This window comes from Narcine bancroftii, chromosome 1, assembly GCF_036971445.1.
Source record: "Narcine bancroftii isolate sNarBan1 chromosome 1, sNarBan1.hap1, whole genome shotgun sequence".
Classification (NCBI taxonomy): domain Eukaryota; kingdom Metazoa; phylum Chordata; class Chondrichthyes; order Torpediniformes; family Narcinidae; genus Narcine; species Narcine bancroftii.
This window is the reverse complement of record NC_091469.1, coordinates 224,626,904-224,654,123: the sequence shown is the minus strand read 5'-3', so window position 1 is coordinate 224,654,123 and position 27,220 is coordinate 224,626,904. Positions and strand designations below refer to the sequence as shown.

The window sequence follows — 27,220 nt, the reverse complement described above, 5'->3', positions numbered from 1 at the left end:
CCCTCGCAACCGCTGCAACCGTGCCTGCCTGTCCCGCATCGGACTTGTCAGTCACCAACGAGCCTGCAGCAGACGTGGACATACCCCTCCATAAATCTTCGTCCGCGAAGCCAAGCCAAAGAAAAAGTTCCACTCTACTCTGTCAAAGGCTTTTTCTGTGTCTAAAGCAACAGCCACTGTTGGTTTCTTACTTCCTTGAACTGCATGAATTAGATTAATAAGTTTACAGACATTATCCACTGTTCGTTTTTTCTTAATAAATCCAGTTTGATCTTGTTTTACTATTTTTGGTACACAATCGCTCAATCTGTTTGCTAATAATTTCACCACTTGATCACCGAGAAGATGCCACCACTCACTTGGCTGCCCCACAGAGTCTAGGCAGCAAGCCTCAGGAGTGTAATCAGGGATATTAACATCTAGTCCTACATAACATACATGTCTCTTTTTCCAATTATTCCATCTCTCTTATATAATCCTTTTTAATCTTAAATGTACTGTATAACCTATAATTTGTCCTCTTAAATATGCTTTCAGAGCTTCCCATAGATTAAATTTAATATTTACCGAATTAGACTCAAAAAATATTTGAATTTGCCTTCAAAAGAAATCACAAAAATCTGGTCTTTTTCACAACAAAGGGTTGAATCTCCATCTATAAAGCAATTCTTCTTTGTAACCATCATTATAAAGGTGAACGATCTGATAAAATTTGTGCTTTATATTCAGCTTCAATAATCTTACCTTGTAAATGTGCTGATATTAAAGATAAATCGAATCTAGAATAAGAATGTCTATTTGAATAAAAAGAATAGTCTCTCTTTCTCTGATGAATTCTTCTCCATGCATCTACGAAATTCAGTTCTCTCATTAATGCCAAAGTGGCTTTTGCCCTTATCATTACTCTAGTTGATCTGTCTAATCCTGGGTCCAAATAAAAATTAAAATCTCTACCTACTAAAATATTTTCATCAGCATCTACTAAATTGAGAAATGTTTCTGGGATAAATTTCTCATCATCAATATTTGGCGCATACAATAGTCCATAGTGGTAGCTACAAGGAGGAAACGAGAACAGAACTACACGCTGGAGTCAGTTTCATTTCCAATAGTTTATTTTAAAAAGCCCATGCTGCACCTTATCAGGAGGCTGTCAAGTCCTGCCCCTGAGTTGTGGGTGATGCGGCAATGCAGTCAAGTGTGTGTTCACGGCCCCTCTGCCCACGAGGGAAGCCAAACCTGGCGACACCATCTTGACAGCCGCAGCAGTCACAAGCAGGGAGTCGGTTCATCTGTGTCACGATGTGCGCCGCCAAAGGTCCATAATTCTGAATGTATCAGACAGTGTGCTATTAGATATCTCCCTGCTGGATCTGTTACTAAATTCTGTATTCTAAATGGAAGATTCTTCCTCATCAAAATTGTCACTCCCCTCACCTTCGAATTAAACAAAGAGGCTATAAACATGTCCCATGCAATCTCTTTTTAATTTTTGATTTTCTTTTTCAATTAAGTGAGTTTCTTGCAAAAAGGCTGTTGTTTACCATATGTAATTTTATTTTCCTTAAACATTATTTCATATGTATCTGATATTATTTTTCTCAAAAATACCAGTAAAGAAATTGGAAAGGGAATCAATCAGAGGTTCAGATCTGGAGCTCGGGTTGTCAGTGGTTTGGACTGGACTCCGTGCTGCTGCGGAGGCTGCACGAGCACTGGGGTGAATCCACGGACATTCAATGACTCGGGGGTGGGGGGCAGGGGGGAGCTGAAGTCACTTTTGCTTCTCTTTCTCTGACTGCAAGAGATGCCTCAGGCAATTTCTGCCGATGGCGAACCTGTCTGCCTTACAGCAGGCAAAAGCAATTTCGTGTAACATGGCTGCTTTTAATACATGACAATTGAATCTTGAAGTGAAACAACTCAACTAGTTTATCTCCCTCCTATACACTTCCTCTTTGCCATTTGTGATTCTGCTGACAATCGAACTTTCATCTGCATATTTGTAGATAGAACTGGAACTGCGCCTGGCCACATAGTCATGGGTGGATCGTGAACAGAGCAGTCAGCTAAGCACACATCCTTGAGTAGGTCTGGTTGATTGTCAGTGAAGAGGAGATGGGGTTTCCAATTTGTACTGACTGTGGTCTTCCGGTAAGGAAATCAAGGATCCAGTTGCTGAGGGAGATGCCGAGATCCAAGGGGTTCCAGCTTGTTAACCACCATAGGGAATAATGGTGCTGAAGGCAGAGCTGTAGTCAATGAAGAGCAGCCGTACATATGAGTTGCTGTTTTCTAGTGATCCAGACTTGAGTGGAGAGCCAGCAATATTGCTTCTGCTTTGGAGTGTTTGTGACAATAGGCAAATTGCAGTGGGTCCAGTCCTTTGCTTAGGTACGAGTTAATTCTGGCCATGACCAACTTTTCCATCACAAGTAGATGCTAGTGCTACTGGGCTATAGTCATTGTAGAGGATTGGTCTAGATTCAGAGGTGAGGTCCCTCTCCTGAGGAATGAAGAACTCAGAGTTTTCTTGAGCCAATTCCCTTTATTTGTTACACAGGTCTATGGGAGGTCCATCACAAACGCCATTCCCCCCAAAACTTCTCCTAGGGGATCCAGGAACTCTCCGAACATACGGAGATAAGGATTTAAATTCTCCAACGCTATCTGACATTTAGCATTCTCAAAACAGTCACCTCCCTGGTCAGCAAGCATTATCCAATCAGCATTAATCTCTACAAGTCCATCTACATGATGCACCATATTGAGGACCAATCACACAGACTCAAAAGGTATTTCCAGTTTCAACTCCCCCAATTTTTGGAAATCACAGGACTCAAAAGAGAAATGAAACTGTCAGCATTCATCAAGTCAGACTGGCGTTACCAGGACAACCCACATTCCAGAGTCTCCGCTATCCTTGGCCAGGCGTATGAAATTTCAAGCTATTTGTAAATGTTCCAACATGCATTAACCAAGTTGCATTTATGTATGACTATTTTGGTTAATTAATTAATGTCTTCATGCGTTTGGTATTAATCAACACCAATCTGAACCATAAAGACCCTTGCTCCCATATTGTTGGGCAAGTTCACTCTGCTCTTATGACTTGAGGTCAAAAATTATAATCTAAAACCCACAAGAAAAATAATCCCAAGGTTGTATGTGATGTCATGCATGTACTCGGACAATAAATCTGAAGGAAAGAAAAACTGAATTCCTGAGAAATATTACTGCTGAATTTAGCAATCAGCTTCTGAAAACTACATCAACAACAGCTACCACAAATCCTTCATCAACTTTCTCTGTTGCTTCATTAACTCTCAAATTCTTCAGCTGAACATGACTTCCCTCAACAAATCTGTCCTGGCTCCTTCTCACCAATTCAAATTTTGCCATATGAATTTTGTTTTCTGCATGCTGTTTCCCTCAAATGGAACGGGTAATGAGCTTTTGTGACTATGCTTTTATGGAGTTAAACTGATGGCCTTTAACTGCCAAGCAAGTCCTCTTAAAAAAAGAGAATTTGAACCATTGCCACTTTCCAGCCTCTATCAAGGGATGAGAAGACGATTAATGAATTGTTCTGTAATGAGCATCCATTGTTTTATTACTTCTAAGCCAGAATCCCTTCTTATCCCTTTGTTCTCCTCCATCCTAAATATTGACCATCCCTCTGCCTCTTGATCTGATGAGTTCATCCAGCACTTTGTTTATTGTTCCACTTTAATTGTTCGCCCCAGCTCACATGATTCTTCTCATTACCCATAGACAGGTCCAAAAATAGACCTTTTCACACCGCCGTGTAAAATGGGGATTCCTGGGTAATTTCACCGGGCTACCCTCTCCCTGCAGTCTGAATCAGCAAATGGCCAAATAGGGGAGGCGTCATGATGTCAGAGCTTGCATGCTGCATTTGCACTTGTGTGTTGCGTCGTTGTGTCATCATTTCAGCATTTAAGCATGTCAACCTCAATTTGCCTTCAATAAATCAGTTAATTCTGCTATTCCCCTCTTGCATTTCTAACGACCGGTACATTCAAATTCCAAAGTGTAAAATTTCAGAATCGTTTCCAAGCCTAAAATAATATAAAAGTCCAATTGTGCTGACGCTTGTTACCATAAATTATAAAGTTCTGGCTTAAGCAGAAATAATTTATGTTCTGAAGAATTTAAAGAATTTTGGTCACCTGGTCACATTTGCCCAATTTTTAAGAATGTGTGCTGTGTAAGAAGCAGTTCAAGTGTGTGTGTGTGTGTGTGTGTGTGTGTGTGTGTGTGTGTGTGTACACATCTGTGTGTGTGTATATATATATATATATATATATATATACACATATAAACATATGTATCTATGTGTGTATACACATGTGTGTCTCACACACACATACAAATAGACACACAATCTTCTAGACTTCCGGCAGAACTTCTTATGAGTGCAAAAAGCATCACTCACTACTTCATCGCTGGGGGCTCAACCCCCCCACCCCACCCCCACCCCAAATTTACCAGGGAATGCAAATTACATGGAATTTGGAAGGCAGTGGAAAAGGCACAGGAGGTCCTGCCTTCCCAGGAATTTCACCCAAATCCAAGTAGGGTCACCACTCGCCCATGGTATGAAAAGGTCTACTGTTTTCTACCTCACTGGGCTGGAAACCTTCCCTCTCTTCTCTTTAATATTATTCCCATCAACAACTGGATAATAAAAATCATAATACCACTACTACAAAGTTCTTGCCTTTTTCTGCAATTATCCCTCTACAGAAGACTGATCAAACTATTTTAAAGTTAATATTTAATCACACGCCATTTGGAGCAAGTACCTTGCACAGACGGGCCTTGAAAAGCATCCTCATTCAATGTTGATAAATCCACAGTAGAGTAGCCAAGGTTTAGTGTATGAATTAATTTCAAAGGAACTCTGAACTCCTACAGAGCATTGAATGAATTTGTGCTTTTAATGGGATAATAATTTTTCTAAAATACACAGAGAATGGATACACAAAGGAACTCGTTTTTAAACTAAATGTATTTTACCAACTCTATGGATGTTGTTTAAAATAATCATAGTTTCAACATTTGTGGTTTGCTTGCCAGGAAAACAATACGGCTTTACTCCAGGGCAATTTTGAATCAAAGTACATGAGAATGGACAAGAAGAAGAATTGTTTCTTTCTTCAGTTGCTTCATTAATGATCATTGCCTTACGATATCAGAAGATTGAAGATACTTGCAGTGCATTCAGTTTTGTTCACATCTTCTAAGCAAATGAAGCATGTCTGCACCAAGATCTGGACAATTATGCAGCGCGTGTTGACCAGTGTGCAAGTAGCACTCATGCCACAAATAAGTTAGGGAGAGTGTTGTGAATCTGCGAAATTCATTTCCGCACACGACCATGGAGGTCAAGTCTTCGTGCATACTTGAAGTAGAGGTTGATAGGTTCTTGATTACTTGATTCAAGGGTTATGGGGACGAGGCAGGAGAATGGTGCTGGAATTTTTAAAAATATATCTGCCAATATTTGAATGGGAGAGCACATTCAACGGCCTGAATGGCCTAATTCTGCTCCCAAGAGTTATAAATTTATGGCAATGATTATACTTATCTGGAGACCCTAACCATTTAGTTTCAAAATCAAAGGCATCATTTCAGTGTTCCCATCGGCATCTTGGGAGATTGCCACCAATCAGACATTCAACCAGGAATGCCCAGCCACGTTAAAAGGCTGGGTAATCTGTGGTGTTTCTCATTTTCTGACATTTAAAGACTTCCACCATATACAGGGTATATCAAGAATATGATGGTATGTACAGTTTTCCAGAACTCCACATCATGCTCCAAGTCTGGTCTAATCAGAGTTTTTTGGCGCTGTAACATTACCTCATGGCTCATGAACTCTATCCCATCTACCACTTGCTCTGGCTGGTTGATCTATCTGTAATGTTTTGGACAAAGAGTCAGAATTTTTTTTTTTAAACATAGATCTCTCATTTCAGAGCACCATAATGTTTGGGGTATTTGGTTTCACAGATGTTTGCGAGTACTCAGGTATGTTTAATTGCTTCATTGGTGCAGGTATAAGAGAGCTAGGCTTGCTTCTGACCTTTTGATCATCTTTGCAGTCCGCAGTTGCCATTTTTTTCCAATATGAGGATCAAAGTTGTGCCAATGAAAGACAAATAAGCTATTATGCGGTTGAAAAACATGAATGAAACATTAGGATTATTAAAATCAACAGCTTGGAACATGGGTAAGAAGAATTGAGTGTATTGGTGAGCTCAGGAATCTCAAAGGGACTGGTATAGCAAGGAAGACCTTCAGTGCTAATGACAAGAGAATTCTCAACATAAAGAAACAAATCCCCAAACACACGTCTGACAAATCAGAAACATTCTTCAGGAGGCAGGTGTAGATATGTCAATGACTGCTGACCATAGAAGGCGTCATGAACAAAAATACAGAGGCTACAATGCAAGATGCAAACCAAGTCAAAGGTGGTATGCTTTGGATCTTGGGCAGTCCCTTTATGCCTCCACACTGCTCTTGCCATCAAATGTCATACAGGTTAATCTTGGTCTCAAGTGTCCACAGGACCTTTTTCCAGAATTCTTCAAGTTCTTTTAAATACTACTTGGTAAACTGAAATCTTGCCATCCTTTCTGTTTGCATCTTGCAGTGTAGCTTCTGTATTTCTGTTCATGAAGTCTTCTGTGGACAGTAGTCATTGACATATCTACACCTCGTGAAGGGGGTTTCTGATCTGTTAGTCATACATCTGGGGATTTTTCTTCATTATGATGAGAATTCGTCTGTTATCAGCAGTGGAGATCTTCCTTGGAATACTAGTCCCTTTGTGATTACTGACCTCACCAGTGTGCTCTTTCTTGTTAATGATGTTCCAAGCAGTTGATTTTGGTAATTTTAAGTTTTGGGCGATGTCTCTTACTGTTTTATTTTTTTCTGCCATTAATGGCTTCTTTGCCTTTCATTGGCACAACTCTGGTCCTCGTGTTGAAAAATGGCAACTGCAGACTCAAAAGGTGATCAGAAGCTTAAAAGCAACCCTAGCTCTCTTATACCTGCACCAACGAAGCAATTAAACATACCTGAGTGATCACAAATACCTACAAAGCTAAATGTCCCTGAAATGAGGGGATTATGTATAAAAAGTGCTGTAATTTCTACATGGTCAAACTAAAATGCATACAAATAAATGTGAATTGTTTCATTACAAATTTAAAACTGAAGCACAGGGGCAAATAAAGTGTTATTGTCTCAAACATTATGGAGGGCACTGTACACTCAGGCGTTTCCCTCTCACCTTAAACCTATGCCCTATTTTAGATTCCCCTACCCTGGGAAAATGACTATCTTACTACTGCCCCTCATGCCTCTACAAGGTCATTTATCAGCTTACTATGCTCAGAAAAAAGGCCCAGACTACCTACCCTTTCTTATAGTTTAAGCCCACCAGTTTTGGAAACATCCTTCTGAATCTTTTCTGCATCTTTTTCACCTTTAACCACCCTGTAAATGGACAGTCGATGTTTTACTCTAAATATGGTCTCATTAAAGTGTTGCACATTTTGTAACATGAAATCTAAACTCTTGTTCTCAATATTCATACCAATGAAGGCAAGTATCCTGGATGCCTTCTTTGCCACCCTGTGAACACATGTGACTACCTTCAAGGACCTATGTACCTATACCTCTTCATCTTTCTTTTTTTCAAACCATTCTCTTGGGCCTTCAATTTACTGTGCAATTCCTGCCCTCATTTGACTTAATAGAAAGTATCACCTCATGCTTCTCCAACTAAAACATTGATCTGCCATTCCTTGGCCCACTTCCCCAGTTGATCTCGATCCAGTAAGAAATGACAACAAAGAATGGTGGACCCAGCAAAGACCCTTGCAGCACACTACTGGCTACAGGCCTCCAATCAGGTAAACCACCTTCCATTGCATCCCTCTCTCTCCTATCATCGCCAATTTGAATCCTATTTGGCAGCTCATCCTGAATCCCATGTAATCTACTATTCTGGACCAGCCAACCGTGTCAAAAAATTTCCTAAATTCCGTGTAGACCATGTCTATCCACCCTGGTCTCACCAACTCTATTAATCGCCAAAAAACCTGAATCAAATTCAGGATACACAATTTCCCATGCATGAAGCCAAACTGATTATTCCCAATCAATCCTTGCCTTTCCAAATATAGATCCATCCTGTCTTTCAGCATCTCCTCCAGTAACTTTCTCACCACTGATGTAGGCCCAATAGCCTATCATTCCCTGGCTTATCCCTGTAGCTCTTCTTAAAAAAAAGTACAACATTGGACACTCTCTAGTCTTCTAGTACCTTAACCATGGCTATAGAAGATATAAAGATCTCTACTCAGGCCTCTTAACTTTCTTCCCTTGGTCCCCACAATGTCCCAGGATGTACTTGGTCAGGGTTCAGGGATTGATCCACCATTTTATTTTTGCCTCAACACCACCAGCACATCCTCATTAATACTATCAAAACATTTCAGGACATCAATACTGTCATCCCCCAAATTCCCTACCTTCCATGCATTTCTCCATGACAAATCAGATGTAAGAGATTGCCAATCTCCTATGGCTCTACACATAGGCAGCTACACGGATCCTCATTGCCACCTAGTCTCTCCACTGTTAACCTTTTGCTCTTATGTATGATAATGCACCTTCTATACATTTGCATCATTACATAGGTCCTACAACCTTCATCTTGGATGAACAAATTTCCTATATTTATACACTGAAAATACTAAAACCATGTTGATTGGCCCTGTAAGAATGCCCTGGTTCTATACCACTGTTTCCAAGACCTCTTCCACAGGATGAATGTTCAGCACCTCAATTTCCTGACAAACCCATGTTTACTTCACAATAGATCTCCTCTGTCATCCCTTCATCCTCAATCTCATCTTCCTTTACATTCTGACCATCTCTTTTTGTAGTTGATTTGACCATTAATTCATCTGCCATAAAGCATCCACCTCTATCCTTGCTGTTTTTGTCTCAATTGCTTCATTTCAATGAATTAGTTGACATACTGTTTCATTTTGTTATTAAGGCCCCAGATGCCTCATTGTTGTCACTAGCTCTTACTTCCAGCCATTTTCGGCAACACCAAAATTTGCAAGTACGGTACCAGTTCAATTAACAGTCCTTGCTCCAGATTTTCTTTTAAAAAGTGCATTCATTTAAAAATAAATGTGGCCTTTCCTTAAAAGGTACCTTCGCCATGTTAGATAACGAGATGTGGTCAGCTTCCCTTATTATTGTAATCGTAAACGTGGCCTTAAATGCTGGTTCATCAAAGCAAGGAAAGGCTCTTCGTGCAGAAAATGGCTCAAACTGAGTGGCTGCCAACATTCTATAATGGAGAAATAAAAACATTAGAAAAAGAGCAGGTGCACATAAAATTGTCCAACACAATACAGGCCCATCAGTCCACAATGATGTGCCAAACTATCTTAACCTACTCCAATGTAGAGCCCACATTTGGGACCTTAGAGCGATCCATTATCCTGAAACTTGGTTCCCTAGTTTAAGATTCTTCTATTTAAAGAAACAGACTCTTAGTCTCCAACAAGGTCGTAAAAAGTACATGCTACATTTTTTTTCTTATCTATACTGCCTTGAACTAGCCAGAATAAAATTTGGGATCAGAATAATTATCCATGGCAGGATCTATTAATTAATATCCAAAATTATAGCATGCCTCAGTCACTGAATAACCATCACTTAAAAATGAATCAGAAGATATTTGACAGAAGAGAACAAATTCAACAATAAAAGAAAACTTGATAACTCAAGCTACTGCCCTGACCTCACTGTAGAAAGTTAAACTTGCTGCAGGTGTTGTCCATCCCCTGCACTTCTGTCCTGGCAGTCACTCGAGCCATTTTCCAGGTCATCTAGGGATTCAGGATAGAATGGGTCCGATAGATGGTAATATACATGTCACTTGACAATGCGTGTACCCAATGCAGCCCACATCCTGATCACCATTTTTGTATATGGCTCCATGGGTCCAAATCAAGAGAGCACTCATTTCTTCCCTGCACTGACATTCTATTCATCCCAGGAATTGCAAAGGATGAGCTTGGCCCCATTGCTTTGCCATGTCCCAGTCTTTGCCACATTATAGTTCTTCCAGACAAACATCTTTGATCATAAGTCAGCCAATGGTTAGCACAATTCAACCTCCAGACACTTAGGGACAAGAATACTGTGACATGGTTTACTGAGCAGACTAACTAGATCATTTGTGGAATACTCCCTGGCCAGAATTCACTAAACACCAATATCTATTTTGGCTGGCAATGAGAGGACCCCTCCCAGTCAGAATCTTCCTATAAGAGTGGAATATCACCCCCAATACATATTTCCCTTGAGATGAGTGCAATGGCAAAGAGAGAGTCGCCCACCTCTTTGCAGACTGTGGGGAAGCCATACAATTTAATGATTGGTTGATACTATAATCTACATAAACAAAACAAAATGGTAACAGCTTTGCAGTTTTCCTTTGTATATATTTTAATTGTGAATCTAGATTATTTTTGGGTAGAAAACCCCAATCTGCTATGTAGTGGATAAAAAAAAACTCATTAAAGAAAATTATAAAACACAGAAGATGTCATATTAATTGGTTCGTAAACAAAAAAAAAACAACCAAGGCTCGTGGCATGTATGGAATAGACTGGTCAGGGTGGCAAGCTTCATACCCAAAAATAACTAAGAACATTTTTGAATGACAATCTTAAATCCCCTGAATCAAGATTTACAAGATTCATATCAATGCATCACATAAAAGTGCCAGGAAAAACTCAGCAGGAAATGCACCATCCATGGACTGTCTCCAGCACTTTTGTGCACTACACTACACCCCCGCATCTGTAGATTTTCTTGTTAAGCTTCATATCTATCCTTTGCTAGGTTTGTAACCACCATGCAGAATGTTAATACTGAGTGGCATACTCAAAATAAACAGCTGTGTCATTAAGAGTGGTACAAATTGCAGTCCTGTGAGAAGCGGTGAATTTCAAACCAAATCAAAACAAGCAGAAACTTGTACCTTTCCAAATTCATTTGAAGACGTATGAGAAACAGAAAAATAATAGTTTGATTTTGAAAAACCGAGGATGACTTACCTTGTCTGGTTTTTATCCTGATAAATGCCTTTATAAAATCCAGATAGTCCATCTGACAGATTAGCTGAATATTTCAGATTCAAAGTATATCTTTCTCCTTTTGACATTATTGGGTTAACCTTCATTGCAATTTGCTGATGTGGTGTATATTCCAAAACCTGGACGTTCTTAGGGTGGCCATTTGCTTCTGGAGTAATGGTTGCCCTGGTGATTTTGAGACCAGAGGCATGAAGAGTAATGTTGTTGGTATTTTCCATGATTAGAAGGTTAATCTGAACAGAGCCTGTGAAATTCACGGTGGTGAGATTTGGATGCAAAGTAAGACTATAGTGCACTGGGACAACAGCATTAGGCAATCTCATCTTTGGCCAAGGAAAGACCTGCCCATTGGTTGCCAAAGGATATACGAGGGTCAAAGTAGTGTTCTTTTTGTGGCAGCCTTCTTTGGTGAAGGTACATTTTGGCAGAAAGTAGACCACCATTGAAATAGAAAGAATAATCACCACAACAAATGCAACAACAAGTAAAGTACGACCAGTTGGTACCGAGCAAGATCCACCTGATGTTTCATGGCTGTAAGCCCCTGACATGTTGCTACGATGGTTGGAACTCCTGTTCATAAACGATATGCCCAACAACCTTGCAGATGATTCATAATCTTCCTCATCATCATCTAGATCATGTTCACCCAAACCACGCACCAGCAACCGTGAACTACATGGCTCATATTCAAGTTCATCAGATTCCAAAGGATGAAGGTGTGGATTCTTGCCCAAATCCACTCTGTCAGACTCTTCTTCATACAGGCTGTTCTCAATCATGTTTCTGGGAAACGGAGCCCGTTCTGAAAGACAAAATGGTTTCAAGTGGATATGGCGTATTTGATGCAACCTGGCAGAACACCCCCACCTCCAGCACGAACAAGTTCAGTCTTTTATTGGTTTGTTAATGATATTTTCACTAAAGTACAAAATTCAATACCTAATATGACTCATGCAATATTCCAAATTTTACAATAATTATTGATAAAATTCATTCATTACTTGGACATGATGAGTTCTGGGACTCCAAAAACACCAAAGTGCAATAGACCAGGGGTCAGGGGAGATGATTTAAGACAGTGGTTTTCAAACTGCCCCTCTAAACTCACATTCCACTTTAAGTACTCCCTATGCCTTAAGTGCTGTGTGATTAGTATGGGATTGCTTAAAGTTGTATGTGGATGGAAAGAAAAAGGTTTTAATCGTACTTAATTGACTCATTATATGCATAGTTTCATAACTCCAAAGGAAATAGGCCATTGATAATTTTTCTCAAGCAAAATATTTCAGTAACAATTGGGTCAAGAGCAGTAATTCTCAACCTTCCCTTCCGACTCACATACCACCTTAAACAATCCTTTACTAATCATGGAACATGAATGGCATACGGATTATTTAAAGTAGAATGTGAGTTTATGGGGAGTTTTAAAACTAATGATTTAAGAGATCATTCAAGTTTACACATGAATTAATGATACAATTCCATTTGAAATAGTATGAAAATTCAATTTTATCTTGTACTGTATATACAGTACAAGAGAGATGAAAATGACTAAATATTTGACTTTCTGTGACCTGTGCAATTCCAAGGCCATCACAGTTATAATGTTCAAAATGAATGTTTCTGGTTCTGTTCTGAGGCATCAGCCAACCTTTGTAAAGTTTAACCAAAGCATTCTACCTTCACAATGCAGTTTTCTCTGTTTGAAGGTGAATAATATTCCACACTAAAAGGACCTGAAAATCAGATCTATTGATGCCAAGATTTAAATTCCAGTCTTCTCCTTAAAGGTGAGATTAGTTCATTCCTTGCTCAACTACTGACAAGTCACTGTTGAAATTGTTAAGATTCTAGTTTTTGACCCACTTAGTTTTAATTCAGTACCAATTGTAAATGTTGAAACCTAAAATAGAGAAAGATTAGTTCATGTAAAAGGACTGAATATTCTACCCTATCTTTTCCTGTTGAAGTCTAATTCTGGCAATATGAGAGCATTCAGTAACTTGCAATTTTAGATTCTTGTAGCTTTAAAAATAATAATCAACTGGGAGCTTGGAATTCCTCCCAAAAATCACTTTGCAGAATTGCAACAGCAGAAATTAAAATTGCTGCTACGACACTGTCACTGAAGAACTCATCCACAAACAGAACTAACTATTGGATGAGATCCCCCAGTGTGATATAAATCAAATATTATCTGGGAAGGATTACAAACAAAACGTCCCTAATTGACCAAAGGGAGAAAGAGTTTCATCAAAACTATAAAGGATCCATTCATCATTATAAACATCCATTAAAATTGTAGAAAGGTACAGCTACAGAATAAATGACTTTCAAGAATGAAGAGTGACACTGAAGAAAACATTCTAACAAATGTTCTGAGGAAAAGAGTGGAAATTGTCTTTTAAAGTTGCACAACTGCATATGCAATAAATCATTTTGATTTCTGGTACCTCACTAAAATGTTCAGTATCAGTGTAATAGAGGAAGTTATATTTTTTTTATATATCTCATGCTCCAAACCCCAATCATTACAGTTGGCAAAGAACATCTCCACAATCTCCATCAGCACCGGAGCCCCTCAGAGTTGCATTCTTGACCCCCTGCTGTACACCTATAAATTCTCAGTATGTCAACAACACCATTCACAATTTTACTAATAGTGGGCTGTTCAAAAAGGGGTGATGAGCCAGCATACAGGAGGAAGATTGAAAACTTGGCCGACACCAACAACCTCTCACTCAATATCACCAAGCCAAGGAGCTGACTGTAGACTTTGGAAAAAGGAAACCAGAGGTGTACGCTCCAATGATCGTGGGGGGGGGGGGGGGGGGGGGGTGGGGGAGGGAAATCAGAGGTGGAAAGGGTGAGCAAATTTAAATTCCTGGGAGTCACCATCCTGGAGGACCTTTCCTGGACCCAACACATTAATGTCATCGTGAAGAAAGCACATCAGCATTTCAACTTCCTCAAGAGTTTGCAGAGTTTTGTTAATGTCATCAGAAAACCATGGCAAACTTTTACAGATGTAATAATGGCAAGGGTGCTGACCGGCTGCATCATGGTCTGGTATGGGGACACTGATACCCTTGAGCATAAAACCCTCCAAAAGTTAATGGACACAGCCCAGGACATTACAAGCAAAGCCCTCCCCACTATCGAGAACATCTATTGCTTAAGGTGGAATGTGAGTTTAGAGGGGCAGTTTGAAAACCACAGATCTAAATCATTTACACACAGAGCGAAAACTAGTGGACCAATCATTGACCTTTGTGGGACTTCACTAGTCATCGGCAGCCAGTCAGAAAAGATCACCTTATTTCCCCCTCTTTGGCTTCTGCCAGCCTGGCAATCTTCTATCCATGCTCATACCTTTGCGATGACACCAGGGGCTCCTCTCTCATTTAGCAGCCTCATGTGCAGCACTTTGTCAAAGGCCTTGTGAAAAACCAAGTAAACTTGTCTTTGAACTAATTTTTGCTTCATTGTTTTCCCTTTCTTTTGACTTTACTTCTCTTGTTAGCTATAGTCGTGCCATTTTTCCATTCAAATATTTCTTTGTAAGAATTTACCTATCCTGCACTTTCCTTATTTCCTCACTGAAACTCCAACCACTGCTGCTCTGTCAACCTCTCTGCTAATGTGCCTTTCCAACTATACTCTTTCCTGCTTCAGTTAACAAATGGCAATAGGAAGAATGTTTTTTTAATGGCAAAAGAAAATACACTAGTATGATTCCATTTAATGAGCTTAAGCAAAGTTGCAAGCTACAGCACATTACATTTCCCATGATGACACGAATCTGACAACTGATCTGCCATTAGATCAAATTGGACTCAACAAGTTTACAGCATTGAATACACCCAATCATCCAAAGAGCAATGCAAGATACAAGGTTGACATTAGACAAAGAGCAAAACTATTTTGAGAAGGGTGACTTCAATCTAAAATAATTTAAATCATTACTTGTATGTATGTGTTTTGAAGTTTGTAGCCTATAATAGCTCTTATTGTTGTAAACAACGTTGTAATTTGATGAAACTCCCGTGAAATTCTAATAACAGTAGTATTTAACATTTGTAGCCTATAATAGCTCTTATAGTTGTAAACAACGTTGTAATTTGATGAAACTCCCGTGAAATTCTAATAACAGTAGTATTTAACATTAGACATACACTTAAATCATAATTTATCTCAATCCCCTGGAGGACTAATGGAAAGGAAAATCTCAGAACAATCTGAAGATTTTATACCAAATTCATCAGTTCCCAACAAAACAAAAATGGCGGCACTGCCATTGTGAGAGAGCGAAGACACAGCACTGCTCTGAACCTTCAGCTGGTGGATCCTAATGCTAGCGGTTCTGTCCAGGCATTAAACAGACAGTTAAAGAAGCCAACAGGGTTTAGAAGTAAAAGTCCTGTGACCATGGGTCTGTGCCCAAGATGGAACCGCCTGTGCTCAGATGCGGCCACGAGGGGTTGCAGATTTGGACGTAGACTGGGAGATCGCTTCGCTGAGCACCTCGGCTCTGTCCTCTGCAATTATGGGGAATCTCCTAGTGGCCACCCATTTAATTTCCCATCATTTCACATACTGCCAGACTGAGACCACCAGCAAATTGGAGGAACAACACCCATTCCATCTGGGCACCATCCAAGCAGATGACATTAACCTCAACTTCTCAGAGTTCTATTAGCGCCCCCCCCTTTCCATCCCCATTTCTCCTTTCCTTGATCTTTCCCCTCTTCCTCTCTCTCATACCCTATCCCTCTCAATTCTTACCTGTCCACCTCCCCTGATCACTTCTTACCTGTCCTCCTATCCATGTCCAATTATCACCTTTTGTTTGTTGGTCTGTGAGCCTCCACCCACTCATTCCTTCCTTCTTCCCAGCTTTTTAATTTAGCCACCTATAACCATATAACCATCTAACCATTTACGGAGCGGAAACAGGCCATGTTGGCCTTTCGAGTCTGCACCGGTTCACTGTCTGCTTTTGATTTGAACCTTATAAAAGGGCCCAGGTCTGAAACGGTGATTATATATCTTTATCTCCTGTGGACACTGCGAGACCTGCTGAGTTCCTCCAATATTTGTTTTTAAGCCAACTTTCTCTGTCGATTTTGAATGTGCTTGTGATGGAAATTGCTGATTATATAATAGTGTGACATGGAGAGCTTAGAACACAGCTTTAAGGAATTCCAGTATTGGCACCCCCAGGTCTGAGAATGATTGGTCTCTAACAACCATAATCCTTAAAACTAGCTGCGACTCCAATCTGTGGAGAGTTTGCCTTGTTTATCAAATATGCCAAAATCAAATGCTGCCCACACTTCACCTCTGGAAATCACATTCTTTTAGCCCACATTTGACCAAGATTCTAATGAGGAATGAGAAAGCAGGAGGAGATGCCATACTGCAGACATTAGAAGTCAAGCAGCATTAATGGGTGAAAAAGAATGGCTCAAAACATAGACGAGAATACTGCACAACCTACTTAATATTCTCTATTTTATCCAATGAATGCAAACATGCTAGAACAGGACTATAAGAGTAGCAGAAAAAAACTCCCCGCCCCATCGACGTGATCTACTCTACAGGGATTGTTGTCTTAAAAGGGTGTGTAAAAATCGTTGAGGACCCCTTCCACCCTGCATTCAGCTTCTTTTAGCTGCTCCCATTGGGAAAGAGATACAGGAGTATCAGAGTCAACACCACCAGGCTGAGGGACCAGCTTCTTTCTACAGACAGTGAGATTCATGAACGACCAAAGGAACTGCTCACACTGACCATCCGAGGCTCTGATATTTACAAAACAATATTTATTTATTTGTACCGAGAGAGAGAGAGAGAGAGAGAGAGAGAGAGAGAGATATGTACCGAGAGAGAGAGAGAGAGAGAGAGAGAGATATATATATATATATATATGTACCGAGAGAGAGAGAGAGATATATATATATATATATATGAATACATGTCCTGCACATGTATTGCTTGTCTATAAATATGTTAGGTCTGGTTGAGTGAATGTTTTGCACCGAGGACCAGAGAACGCTGTTTCGTCAGGTTTCATTTGTGCAATGAGATGACAATTTAGAACTCACATGATATTTTGGTTCATTTCCAAAAGGAGTAGGAGGTCTTTAACAATTACACAGGGCCTTGGTAAGAATCATACCAGAGCATTGTGTGCAGGTTTAGTCTCCTTACCAGAAAGGATATACTTATCATTAAGGGAATAAAGCAAAGGGTGCATCAGATCGATTCCTTTTCTTTTTCAATATTTTTATTAACATCGAAATTTCACCTCCAAAAATGCAATATACAGATATGTGTTAAAAGTCAAGAAGATACATTACACTTCATTTCATCCAAGGTACCCCCACATTTTAATCAAACGGATTATATTGTATTGATATTTTATTATTACAAAAAAGGGAACTCTAAACCCACTATCAAGAAAGAAGCCGTTTTGATAAATTACCTCATTAGTCAACATTTCTACCTTCATAACAAATTGAAGATTGTAGTGGGCACACAGCGCGTATTGCGAACCGCCACCGTCAGTTCACAGACTTACCTGACGCATCTTGGGCTAGCAGTGCTGGGTGCCAAAGTACAGCGAGTGGATCAGATGAAGGCGCGGGGCGCTAATGGCTCATAGCTTTAACCTGCTGGTCCACAGGACCAGCAGCTGTTCACTAACGGGCTCATTAACAGGCAGGGAATAGAAGGTCTGTGTAGGTCTGCAATAAACCAGTCTTGAGTTGACTATCTTTGTGTGTGTGTTTGCCTTTATTTAGTAGCATCTACCATACTAGCCGCTACAAGATTATAAAAATTATTCAAAAAAGGTCCCCACAGTGTTTGAAAATGTAAATTCAAATGGGAAATTGAGCATCTAATTTCCAAGTTTAAACATGACATGATGTCGCGTAGCCATTGATTTCTGAGATAGCAAAATGATCATGTGTAGAGAGGTTGAACCTTGGCTCTAAACAACAAAATCTGCAGATGTTGTGGTCAAGTGAAATGCACAAAAGTGCTGGAGAAACTCATCAGGGAAGGGGGCACGCAACATCTGAAGGAACCCAAAGGTAACCCACATTTCAGACAGGAAACTGGGGGTGGGAAAAAGGTAGATGCCCAAGTAAAAGAGCTCAGTTGAACAGGGAAGAAAGCAATAGGTGGAAACAGGTGGGGTAAAAAAGCCGAAAAGTGATGGGGAAGAGGGGTGATAGGAGAAGGGGTGGGAAGCTGAAGGAAAGGAGACAGAGGAGCAAAGACGGGAGTGGGGGAGGTCAACAGAAATTGGAGGTCTCGGTATTAATGCTATCTGCTTAGACACTGCCAAGACAGAATAGAAGGTGTTGTTCCTCCCATTTGAGGGTGGTCTTGATTTGGCTTCTTTCTCTTCTACCCATCACTTGTCTTCACCTATTACCTGTTAATTTCCCCCTCCTTCCCCTCCCCCCACCTTTTTATTCTAGTTTCCTGATGAAGGGTTCAGGTCCAAAATGTCATTGACCTTTTACCTCCTTTGACCTGCTGAATTCCTCCAGTACTACTGTGCATTGAAACTAGACTTACCCAAAGCTTAAAAGAATGAGAGGGAAGCTGACTGGAGTGCAAAATAAAAAATCCAAATTGGACTGGACAGGCAAGATGCAGGAAGAAATGATTCCCCCAGCTGTGTGTTGTAAAATGGAGGGACTCGCCATCTTAGGATCTCTATTTTGTATTGATAATACATTTCTCACTCTGAAAGTATTCATTCTGTAACACAGGTGAAGGAGGCCAAAGTGCTCTGCAAGTTTGAGGCAGATAGATTTCTTGACAGAACATTTCAAGGGATTTTGAGAAAAGAATGGAAATTAGGTCTTGAAATAAAGGATCAGATAAGAGTAGCAAAACAGGCTTGGAAGGTTAAGTGCCTATTTGCTGCTCCTCTTTTACATGTGGAATTCCTTCACAACATTAAACGGCATGCTAGACCATATTGGAAGGCAATTAGGAATCTAGTGAAACTAATGTGGATTAATGTTACACCCAGGCAGACTGCACAAATGTAAAAAAAATCATTAGTGGATTTTCAGAGCAATCTAACCTTTACTACTGATGCTAACTTTCTATTCTATATTTAAATTACTTCAGTATAGATAGACAGGAGTAGTAGGGCATGTGGCCTCTCAAGGTCACTCTGCTATTGAATGGAATGAAGGCTGAACTGGCTGCAACCTCAACTCTGAATTCCTATCTATCCTCTGCAACCTTTCACCCCCTTCTTTCGCCAACTACTTTCTGCCACTTTCTTTTAAAAAAAAAGTCACAACAAAGTTTAACCACATTTCTGATCTGATTTTTAAAATTCAGGTTCCTTTACAAGATGAAGCATCCACTCCACATCAATCCTAGCAACATCCATCAGAATGTTGTAGATTTCACTTTAAATTCGTGGATGAAACATTTCCTCACCATATAATCTGGTAAGCTCACTCAGAATTTATTTTCCAACGCATCAAATTCCTTCCTTAAATAAGTAGACCACTACTGGACATAGTAATCGAGATATGGTCTCACCAACGTCCAAAAACTGCACTTCTATAATTAATTCCCCTCACGATAAAAAAAATGACATTCTTAATTAACGTTAGTACTCTACCTACACAGTGATAATTCACAAGAACCCTCCGATCCATCAGCAACCTCATTTAGATAATATGATTGTATTAATGTTGGCGATAACCGTCAGTCTGCTTGCAGATGATCCGTTCTCACCACACTAGATATTTTGTGACAAACGAGCTTAAACTAAACAAACTAAAATGCTGGTTTTTTTTCCTCTTGCCTAAGTTCTTATTTTCTTACTTTATATTCCATTTGACAGATCTTTGTCCCCAAATTCACCCCACCTACATCTGTATGCAGTTTCCTTTCCTCCTCTTCATCATATTTAGTAATCATATCTTTTGTTTCATTATACCTGGAGTCTACTTTCCACTTCCTACAAACTAGCTAATCTTCCATCCTACCTCCTACACCATGAACTTTTATTTCCTATAACTATGATTCAGCAATGGAATTTAAATTGAGCCCTTGCTAATGTAACATTTAAATGAGCTAGTTGGGTATAGCATTATATTCTCCTTACTTTTGGGAAGCAAGTCTATTCATCCTTACAAGAGACACAATACCCTGTTGAACAAATCTTCTTTAAAAAAAATCACACAAAGAGTGGAGATTAATTACCAAAGCAAAATTATTTGTTTCAATGGAAGTTCAGAGTGGAGACACACAAGGGATTGCAGATGTTAAAAGCTAAACTCAATCTGCAGGAGAAATTTCAGTAAGGTGAGCAGCATCAAAGGGAGAAATTGATCAGTTGACTTTTCAGGCTGGAGCCATTCATCAAGACAGGGAGTGCAAAGAGACAAACCAGTGCAAAAAGCACAAGGTAGGAGGAGCGTGGCAAGGGCTCATGAAATCGATGGACCAAAGTGAGGCGAAGCATGAGAGAAAAAGGGAGAAAACTGACTAATGCCAAAGAGCATGTGAGAGAGAGCGAGAGAGAGGCAACAAAAATGGGGTCAGGTGGAGGAAGAGGAGTAATAAAGAGGGGAGTGGGTGATAGGAGAGAAAGGCTGCAAAGAAGATTCAGATGTCAGTGTACAGGTGAAAGGGGAGGAGAGTGCAGAAGAAGTCGAGTTGGGAGTTCACATGCACCTCCTCAAACCTCGTTGACTACATTTGGTCTTCCCAATATTGCCTCCTCTAGATGAGTGAGAGCAAGTGCAGAGTTAGGGACAGTTTAGCCCAGCATCTACATGCTGTCCACAATGGCTACCCTGAGCTTACATTTGCATGCCATTTCCACTCTCCTTCCTATCCTGACCTCTCTGTACTGGGTCTTCTCCACTGCCAGCATTAGGCCCAACATAATCTGAAGGAATGAACATAGAACTTCGTAATTTCAGGTAATCTGTCTTCCTCTGTACTCCTTCCCACTTCATTCCCTCCCTTTTTTGTCCATTTTCAGCTATTTTTTGGTTACGTCCCCTTTTACCCTCTCCCCCCCACCTCATGTCCCCACTAGATTCTTCCACTCTCAACCTCCTTCCGTTCCATCTGGTTTCTTTTTAGACCACCATTGTCACCTTCTCTTGTAGTTAGATTCAAGTGCTCGACAGCCTTTGTCTTCTAATCACCAACTCTACCCTGTAGAACTCATCTTCCTCCGCCTAACCCCTTTCTTTCTCTTCCCTCTCTCTACTTTCTGTTAACTCCCTCCATTAGACATGCTTCACCTCTCCCCAGTCCACCAATCCCACAAGGCCATGCTGCTCCTCCCACCCTGTCCACTGCACTGGCTTTTCCCTTTGCATTCCCAGACTTTTTTAAAAATTTTTTATTTTTCACACTATGAACCATACTGACCAAAATACACACAAACATTTCCCTCTTGAATATACACAGTGTCATTTGCATTCCCAGACTTGATGAAGTGATCCCGCCTGAAAAGGTCAGCATTCATTTTCTCCCATTAGCTTCTTTCAAACTGCAGCACCTGGGTAGCCCTCCTGGGACCTGGGTGCAATTACTGGGGCAAAGGTGCTGCAAGGACCTTTCAAATTGCAGGGGGATCTACCCATTAAATCACCAGCCCAACAATTTAAGGGGGATCCCACCCCCACAATGATGCATCAGCACTCACCAGGAGTACTGCGGGGGTTCAGATGCTGGCTGCCCAGTGACGCACACACGCAAGTGCAGATGTCACTTGAATAAGTGGATCAGCCATTTTCAAATTGGCCATGGATGAGACCTACGTCATTTTAACTGGGTTCCCTGACTACCTCTGAGGTAGGTCAGGGACCCGGTTGGGTTCTGATGGGGTTGACCCGGTTGAACCCTTTCAAACTGCCATGTAACTGGGTCACTAACCATGCAATTGCCTGGATAACCCCATTTTACACAGCAGTTTGAAAGGGCCTATTAATGGTGCTTGACTCGCTGAGTTAGTCCAGCAGATTGAGTAACTTCTGTAATGTTAATTCCTAAACTATCCGATTTAGCATTTAAACTTGTATAGCTGAGACTCTATAGGACATGGCTGAGACCTCACCCAGAGCACTGTGTACAGTTTTGGGTGCCTTATTTGAGAAAAGGCATGCTGGCATTGGAGAGGGTTCAGAGAAGAATTACTAGAAAATACCAAGAATGAAAGGGTCAGCAGATGAGAAACATTTGTCAGCTCTTGGAATGTACCCATTGGAGTCCAGGATGAGGGGGGAAACCTTAGAAACATTTAGAATGCTCAAAGATCTGGACAAAGTAGACATGGCAAAGTTGTTCCCCATGGTAGGGAAGTCTTGCACAAGAGGGTACAACTTCAGGACAAAAAGATCAATTTAAAACAGAAATGCTGAAAAATGTATTTAGTTAGAGCGTCACAAGTCTGGAACTTGTTGCCAGAGGTAGCGGCTGTGGAAGCAAGGCTGTTGGATGTGTTTAAGGCCATGATTGACCAGCAGTCAGGGCATCAGGAGTTACGGAGAGAAGGCCAAGGAGTGGGGCTGAGTGGAAGGATGGATTATCTCATGATTAGAATGGTGGAGCAGACTCAATAGGCCAATTAGCCTATTTCTGCTCTTATATCTTGTGACCTTGCGATCTTGTGAAAATATTCATGGATAGTAGATTTTCTTTTTTGTTCCTATGCATAAAATAGCTTGATGTTTTCTCATGTGGATGATAATCTGGGCTCAACTAATTACTGACTGAATCCTTATCACACCATCCAGTATTTAAACCGCCTCAGGCAAACCCATTTCTACACTTACCCTATTTGCCAGTGATTGGCAATGGACTTTAAAAAGAGATAATGACACCATTTGTACAAGAGCCTCCTCTCCATTAACAATTAATGGGTACATCCTAAATCCATTTCATTCAATCTACATGCTGTCCACAATGGCCTCAATGCTTTTGCCAAAGTTCAATAAGCAATTATTTGTAATTACACAAATCTGAAACCCAGCCTCTAAACACAAACAAATGTATGCAAGGCATTGTATATTGTAGATGTATGGACTCTAGATTACTACAAAACATTCCAGGTGATATTATAGCAGTAAGATTCTGTTTATATAGAAACCAATTTTCCCCTGCAGCCGCTGCAACCGTGTCTGCCTGTCCCGCATCGGACTTGTCAGCCACAAACGAGCCTGCAGCTGACGTGGACTTTTACCCCCTCCATAAATCTTCGTCCGCGAAGCCAAGCCAAAGAAGATATAGAAACATTTTAAAATTTCATATTTAAGCAAGCAATTTCAAACACTTTTACCTGGTGAATCAGCTAGGTACCAAGTTTCAATACTGCTTTCTAAGTCACGCAGACAAGCTACTTATCCCACATTAATACTATATTCCAATTTTCAATGAAAAACAATATTCTCTCAGAAATATGAATTTTGCAGTAAAATATTAATGAATCATCCTAAGCTTTTCTAAAGTCCATAAACATACTTCTAACTTCATCTGAAGCTCAAAAAATAATGATCACGGGCAGATGGACCAAAGCTGGCACAGAAAATATTTTGTGAAAGACTACTAGTTTCTGATTATTTGGAGAATTATGCCAACTACTTGCTCAAATTACAGTTGTTTAAGCATGTCATAAATGCATGAACTAATAAACAATTCACAATTTTTCTTGTGAAATATAAAAAAATAATCCTATGATTCTTTACGGGGAAAAAGGGGCAGGAAAGTAATAAACCAACATTAAGTGGAAGAAAATGTTAAGACTGAAATCAAACCTTTTCAGAAGATTGGTTTCAAGGAGGATCTTAAAAGTTGAGGAAGAGAGATTCTAAAGTTTTGGGATTTGGTAACCAAAAACATAATTCATGTAACACAAGGTGTGGCTATTATTGAAACGGATTATTTATTGTCATATGTATTTAGATACAGTGAAAAGCTTTATTTTGCATGCTCTGTAGGCAAGTTAGCTCAGACTTCAGTAAAGGTAAAGGTTCCATTATTGTCACATAATACTACATTCAGAATGTAACATACTTTAACTTTGTCTACTGTAAGGAAGACAAGAGAGTCTCCACTTTGTCCAGCCCCCTCACAGAAATGAGGCCCCAACTCATGACTCCTGGTTTACAAAACCAGTGCTCTAACCACTGAGCTATCAGAGTTTCAAGAGCAGGTTATATTAAAAAATAAACAAGTGTAACATTTTTGTAAGTAGAGGGTTATAGGTATGAGGGAGGGAGAATTAGATTATTGTGGAGTAGGATTATATAGAACACAACATAATGGAATGAAGGAGCCAGATACAAAGAGTAGAGCATTGAGAAAAGTGGAATTAAAACAGTGCAAGGGCACCACCTTTTTATCAATGAGACATTACTTTAGGAATCTGAAAATAGCAGACGAGAAACTGTTCTTTAAACTAGTTCATGTTTTCAGGCTCATGGATCTTCTGCCCAACAGAATGGTAAAAAGAGAGTTTGGCTTGGAGGCACGTAGCACTTTTAGAATGCTGTAGATGTTTGAGTGCAGTTACATTTAACCAAGTAGAGGAAGGAAATATACCCAATGGAACAACATTAGGCACTTTCAGGTGGCCAAAATCCCCCGATGTAAAGCCGCATATTATGCCCATATGCGACTGACAGGAAGTCACTTGAAAGCGCAGGAGGTGCATGCGAGGTGAACTTTGTAACCCCCTTCCGGGAGGAATAATCGCCAGAGCACTGAGGTCCCCCCAGCACATGAATGCTTAGGGGATGACAATCAGCTGGCGAACGCCTGACAGCCCCCCTCCCAGCTGCCCCTGCCTCCCCCCCTCCCCCCCCCCAGCAAGGGATGTCAGGGCAGGGGCAGCCGGGACAGGCTGTCCCCATGCTGATCCCGCTGCCCTGCTCTTTCCCCACAGCCCTATATCAGTCCCCACACTGTAGGGCACCAGGATAATTCCTGGATCGAGTTTGTTGTCCAACTAACAAAAACTAAGCAGTAGTATGCCTTGGAGTTTAAAATGATGAAGGGTGAGCCAATTCTAACTCACTAGATCCCAAGAGGATGTTGGAACGATTTCACTTATGGGAAAATTTTGAACAAGGGTAGATAATAACAAGATTAGCAGCTGATCAATTAAAACTTATAGTAAAAAGGAAATTCTTCTCTCAGAACTGGTGAATGGAGGTACAATGTATCATATAATCTGGTTATAGCCTTCTCTTTCCAATTTTTTGGGAAGGGATATTTTGTATCTGGTCTTTAGTTCTTAATATTACTTTGACTCCATATCCTTTTTTCACACTCTTTGGAAAAAGTGGGCCAACAGGTTTGATACTGAATGCATCACAATCCCATGCAGTTGGCCCTTGCTTCTCTTATCGCTAGAAGAGATGGAAAGATGCTGTCCCTCCCACTTATACTCAATGGTTGTCTGATTTGATGGCATGTCTGCCTTTGGAAAAAAATAGATGCTCCACTACTGAAATGAATCTTAGTTTTGTTTCCTTATGGAGTTCTTTTTTTAATTATTTTCAAAATTTGTACAATGAACTATTTTCTGGTTTATGACCTTATATTTTTTTATTTTGGTAGTGGACTGTTTGCGTAAAGGCAGTAGCCTCTGCAGCCAAGGGTTTGATAATTAGATTTAGTGTTTTTTGGGGTTTTTTTCCTTCTTTTTAATGTAACATAGGTTACATTTCCATTTTTACTGCTATACAAGATTTGTTAATATTTTATTGTCATGTAGCTATGTAACATTTATTTGATGAAACTAATAAAAATATTGAAAAAGAATGTGGTGAACTACTGGAATTATCTGTCGCAATGGCTGTTGGAAATTGATCAATAAAATTATTAAACAAAATGCAGTAGAAGCATATGGAGAAATGGAACACAAAAGGTCAAGGCTAACCAAGAACATTTTAAATGGTAGGGCAGGCTTGATGAGCCCAATGACCTCCTCCAACTCCTGCTAAGTCTACAATTAGTTCTTATTCTTACTACTTTGGAATAGGATCACAATCTAATGATGTTTTTTCCATATTTTCATGCACTTAATAGTTAAATACCATAGTTTTAGTTAAATTGCGTCGGAACTGTGTATTGTTTATGCTTGAATTACTGTGAATGTTACTTGAATATACTGTATACACACACACAGTTTCGTGAATAGTTTTCAAATCATGGTCCCTTCCCACAACCCATTAGTGTCATAATACGGTCTCCATACAGACAGGAAGCAGAAATACAAGTTTCAACCTCAGAGCATCAGCCGCATGACATATGCAAACTCTATCAACTTCCTCTAAACTGAGCATTCAAGTTTAATTTTTAAATAAAAAGGTCTGTGCCTTCTAAATTAGGAAATCTCATTGCTGCAAATGAATGAGGATCAACAAACCAGTTTGAAATAGACATTCTTCCAATAGATCCCTCTATTTACTGTTCAGAATTGAACGGATTTTCTTTTGCAACTCATTGTCCTACCATAGCTTGGTGACTAAATGCATCCCTTGTGATGTGATCAGTGTTGCGCATTAAACAGCATGATTTGAGTCACAACACCAGAATTTTAAAAAACAAGGTGTGTACGAGTATAAAATATTCCACCAGCCACCTCAACATTATCACAAGATGCTTTAATTCAACAATCGAGTAGCTACTCTTTCCAGTATACAAGAGATAGAACATTTACTGCTATTATAAGGAGTTATCAAAAAGAGCTTCATTTCCTATGGGCTCTCTACAATAGGCCAATAGCCAGGACCCATAAATAGAACTTTAAATGCAGAGGAGACCCAAGCAATTGCACATTCAAGCACATAACATGATAATCCAACTGGATTCAGTGAAACAAAACAACACCTGGACAATCTTAGGGTTGTGTATCAGGTGTGGATAAGTTTCACACATTCTTTACTTCAAGTCAACTGTTGAATTAAGTCCCA

General features: G+C 40.0%; 1 protein-coding gene across 2 annotated transcripts in view; it reads right to left on the bottom strand.

Annotated features, from left to right (window-relative positions):
* The window catches only part of lnpep (leucyl/cystinyl aminopeptidase), a 109,079-nt gene that overhangs the window by 65,842 nt on the left and 16,017 nt on the right, over positions 1-27,220 (bottom strand). For both annotated transcript variants that reach the window (XM_069892184.1, XM_069892194.1), the window contains exons 2-3: positions 11,193-12,036; positions 9,274-9,412 (exon numbers count right to left, since the gene is read on the bottom strand). In XM_069892184.1, coding sequence (XP_069748285.1) covers positions 9,274-9,412; positions 11,193-12,036 — 983 coding nt within the window. The remainder of the gene's footprint in view (positions 1-9,273; positions 9,413-11,192; positions 12,037-27,220) is intronic.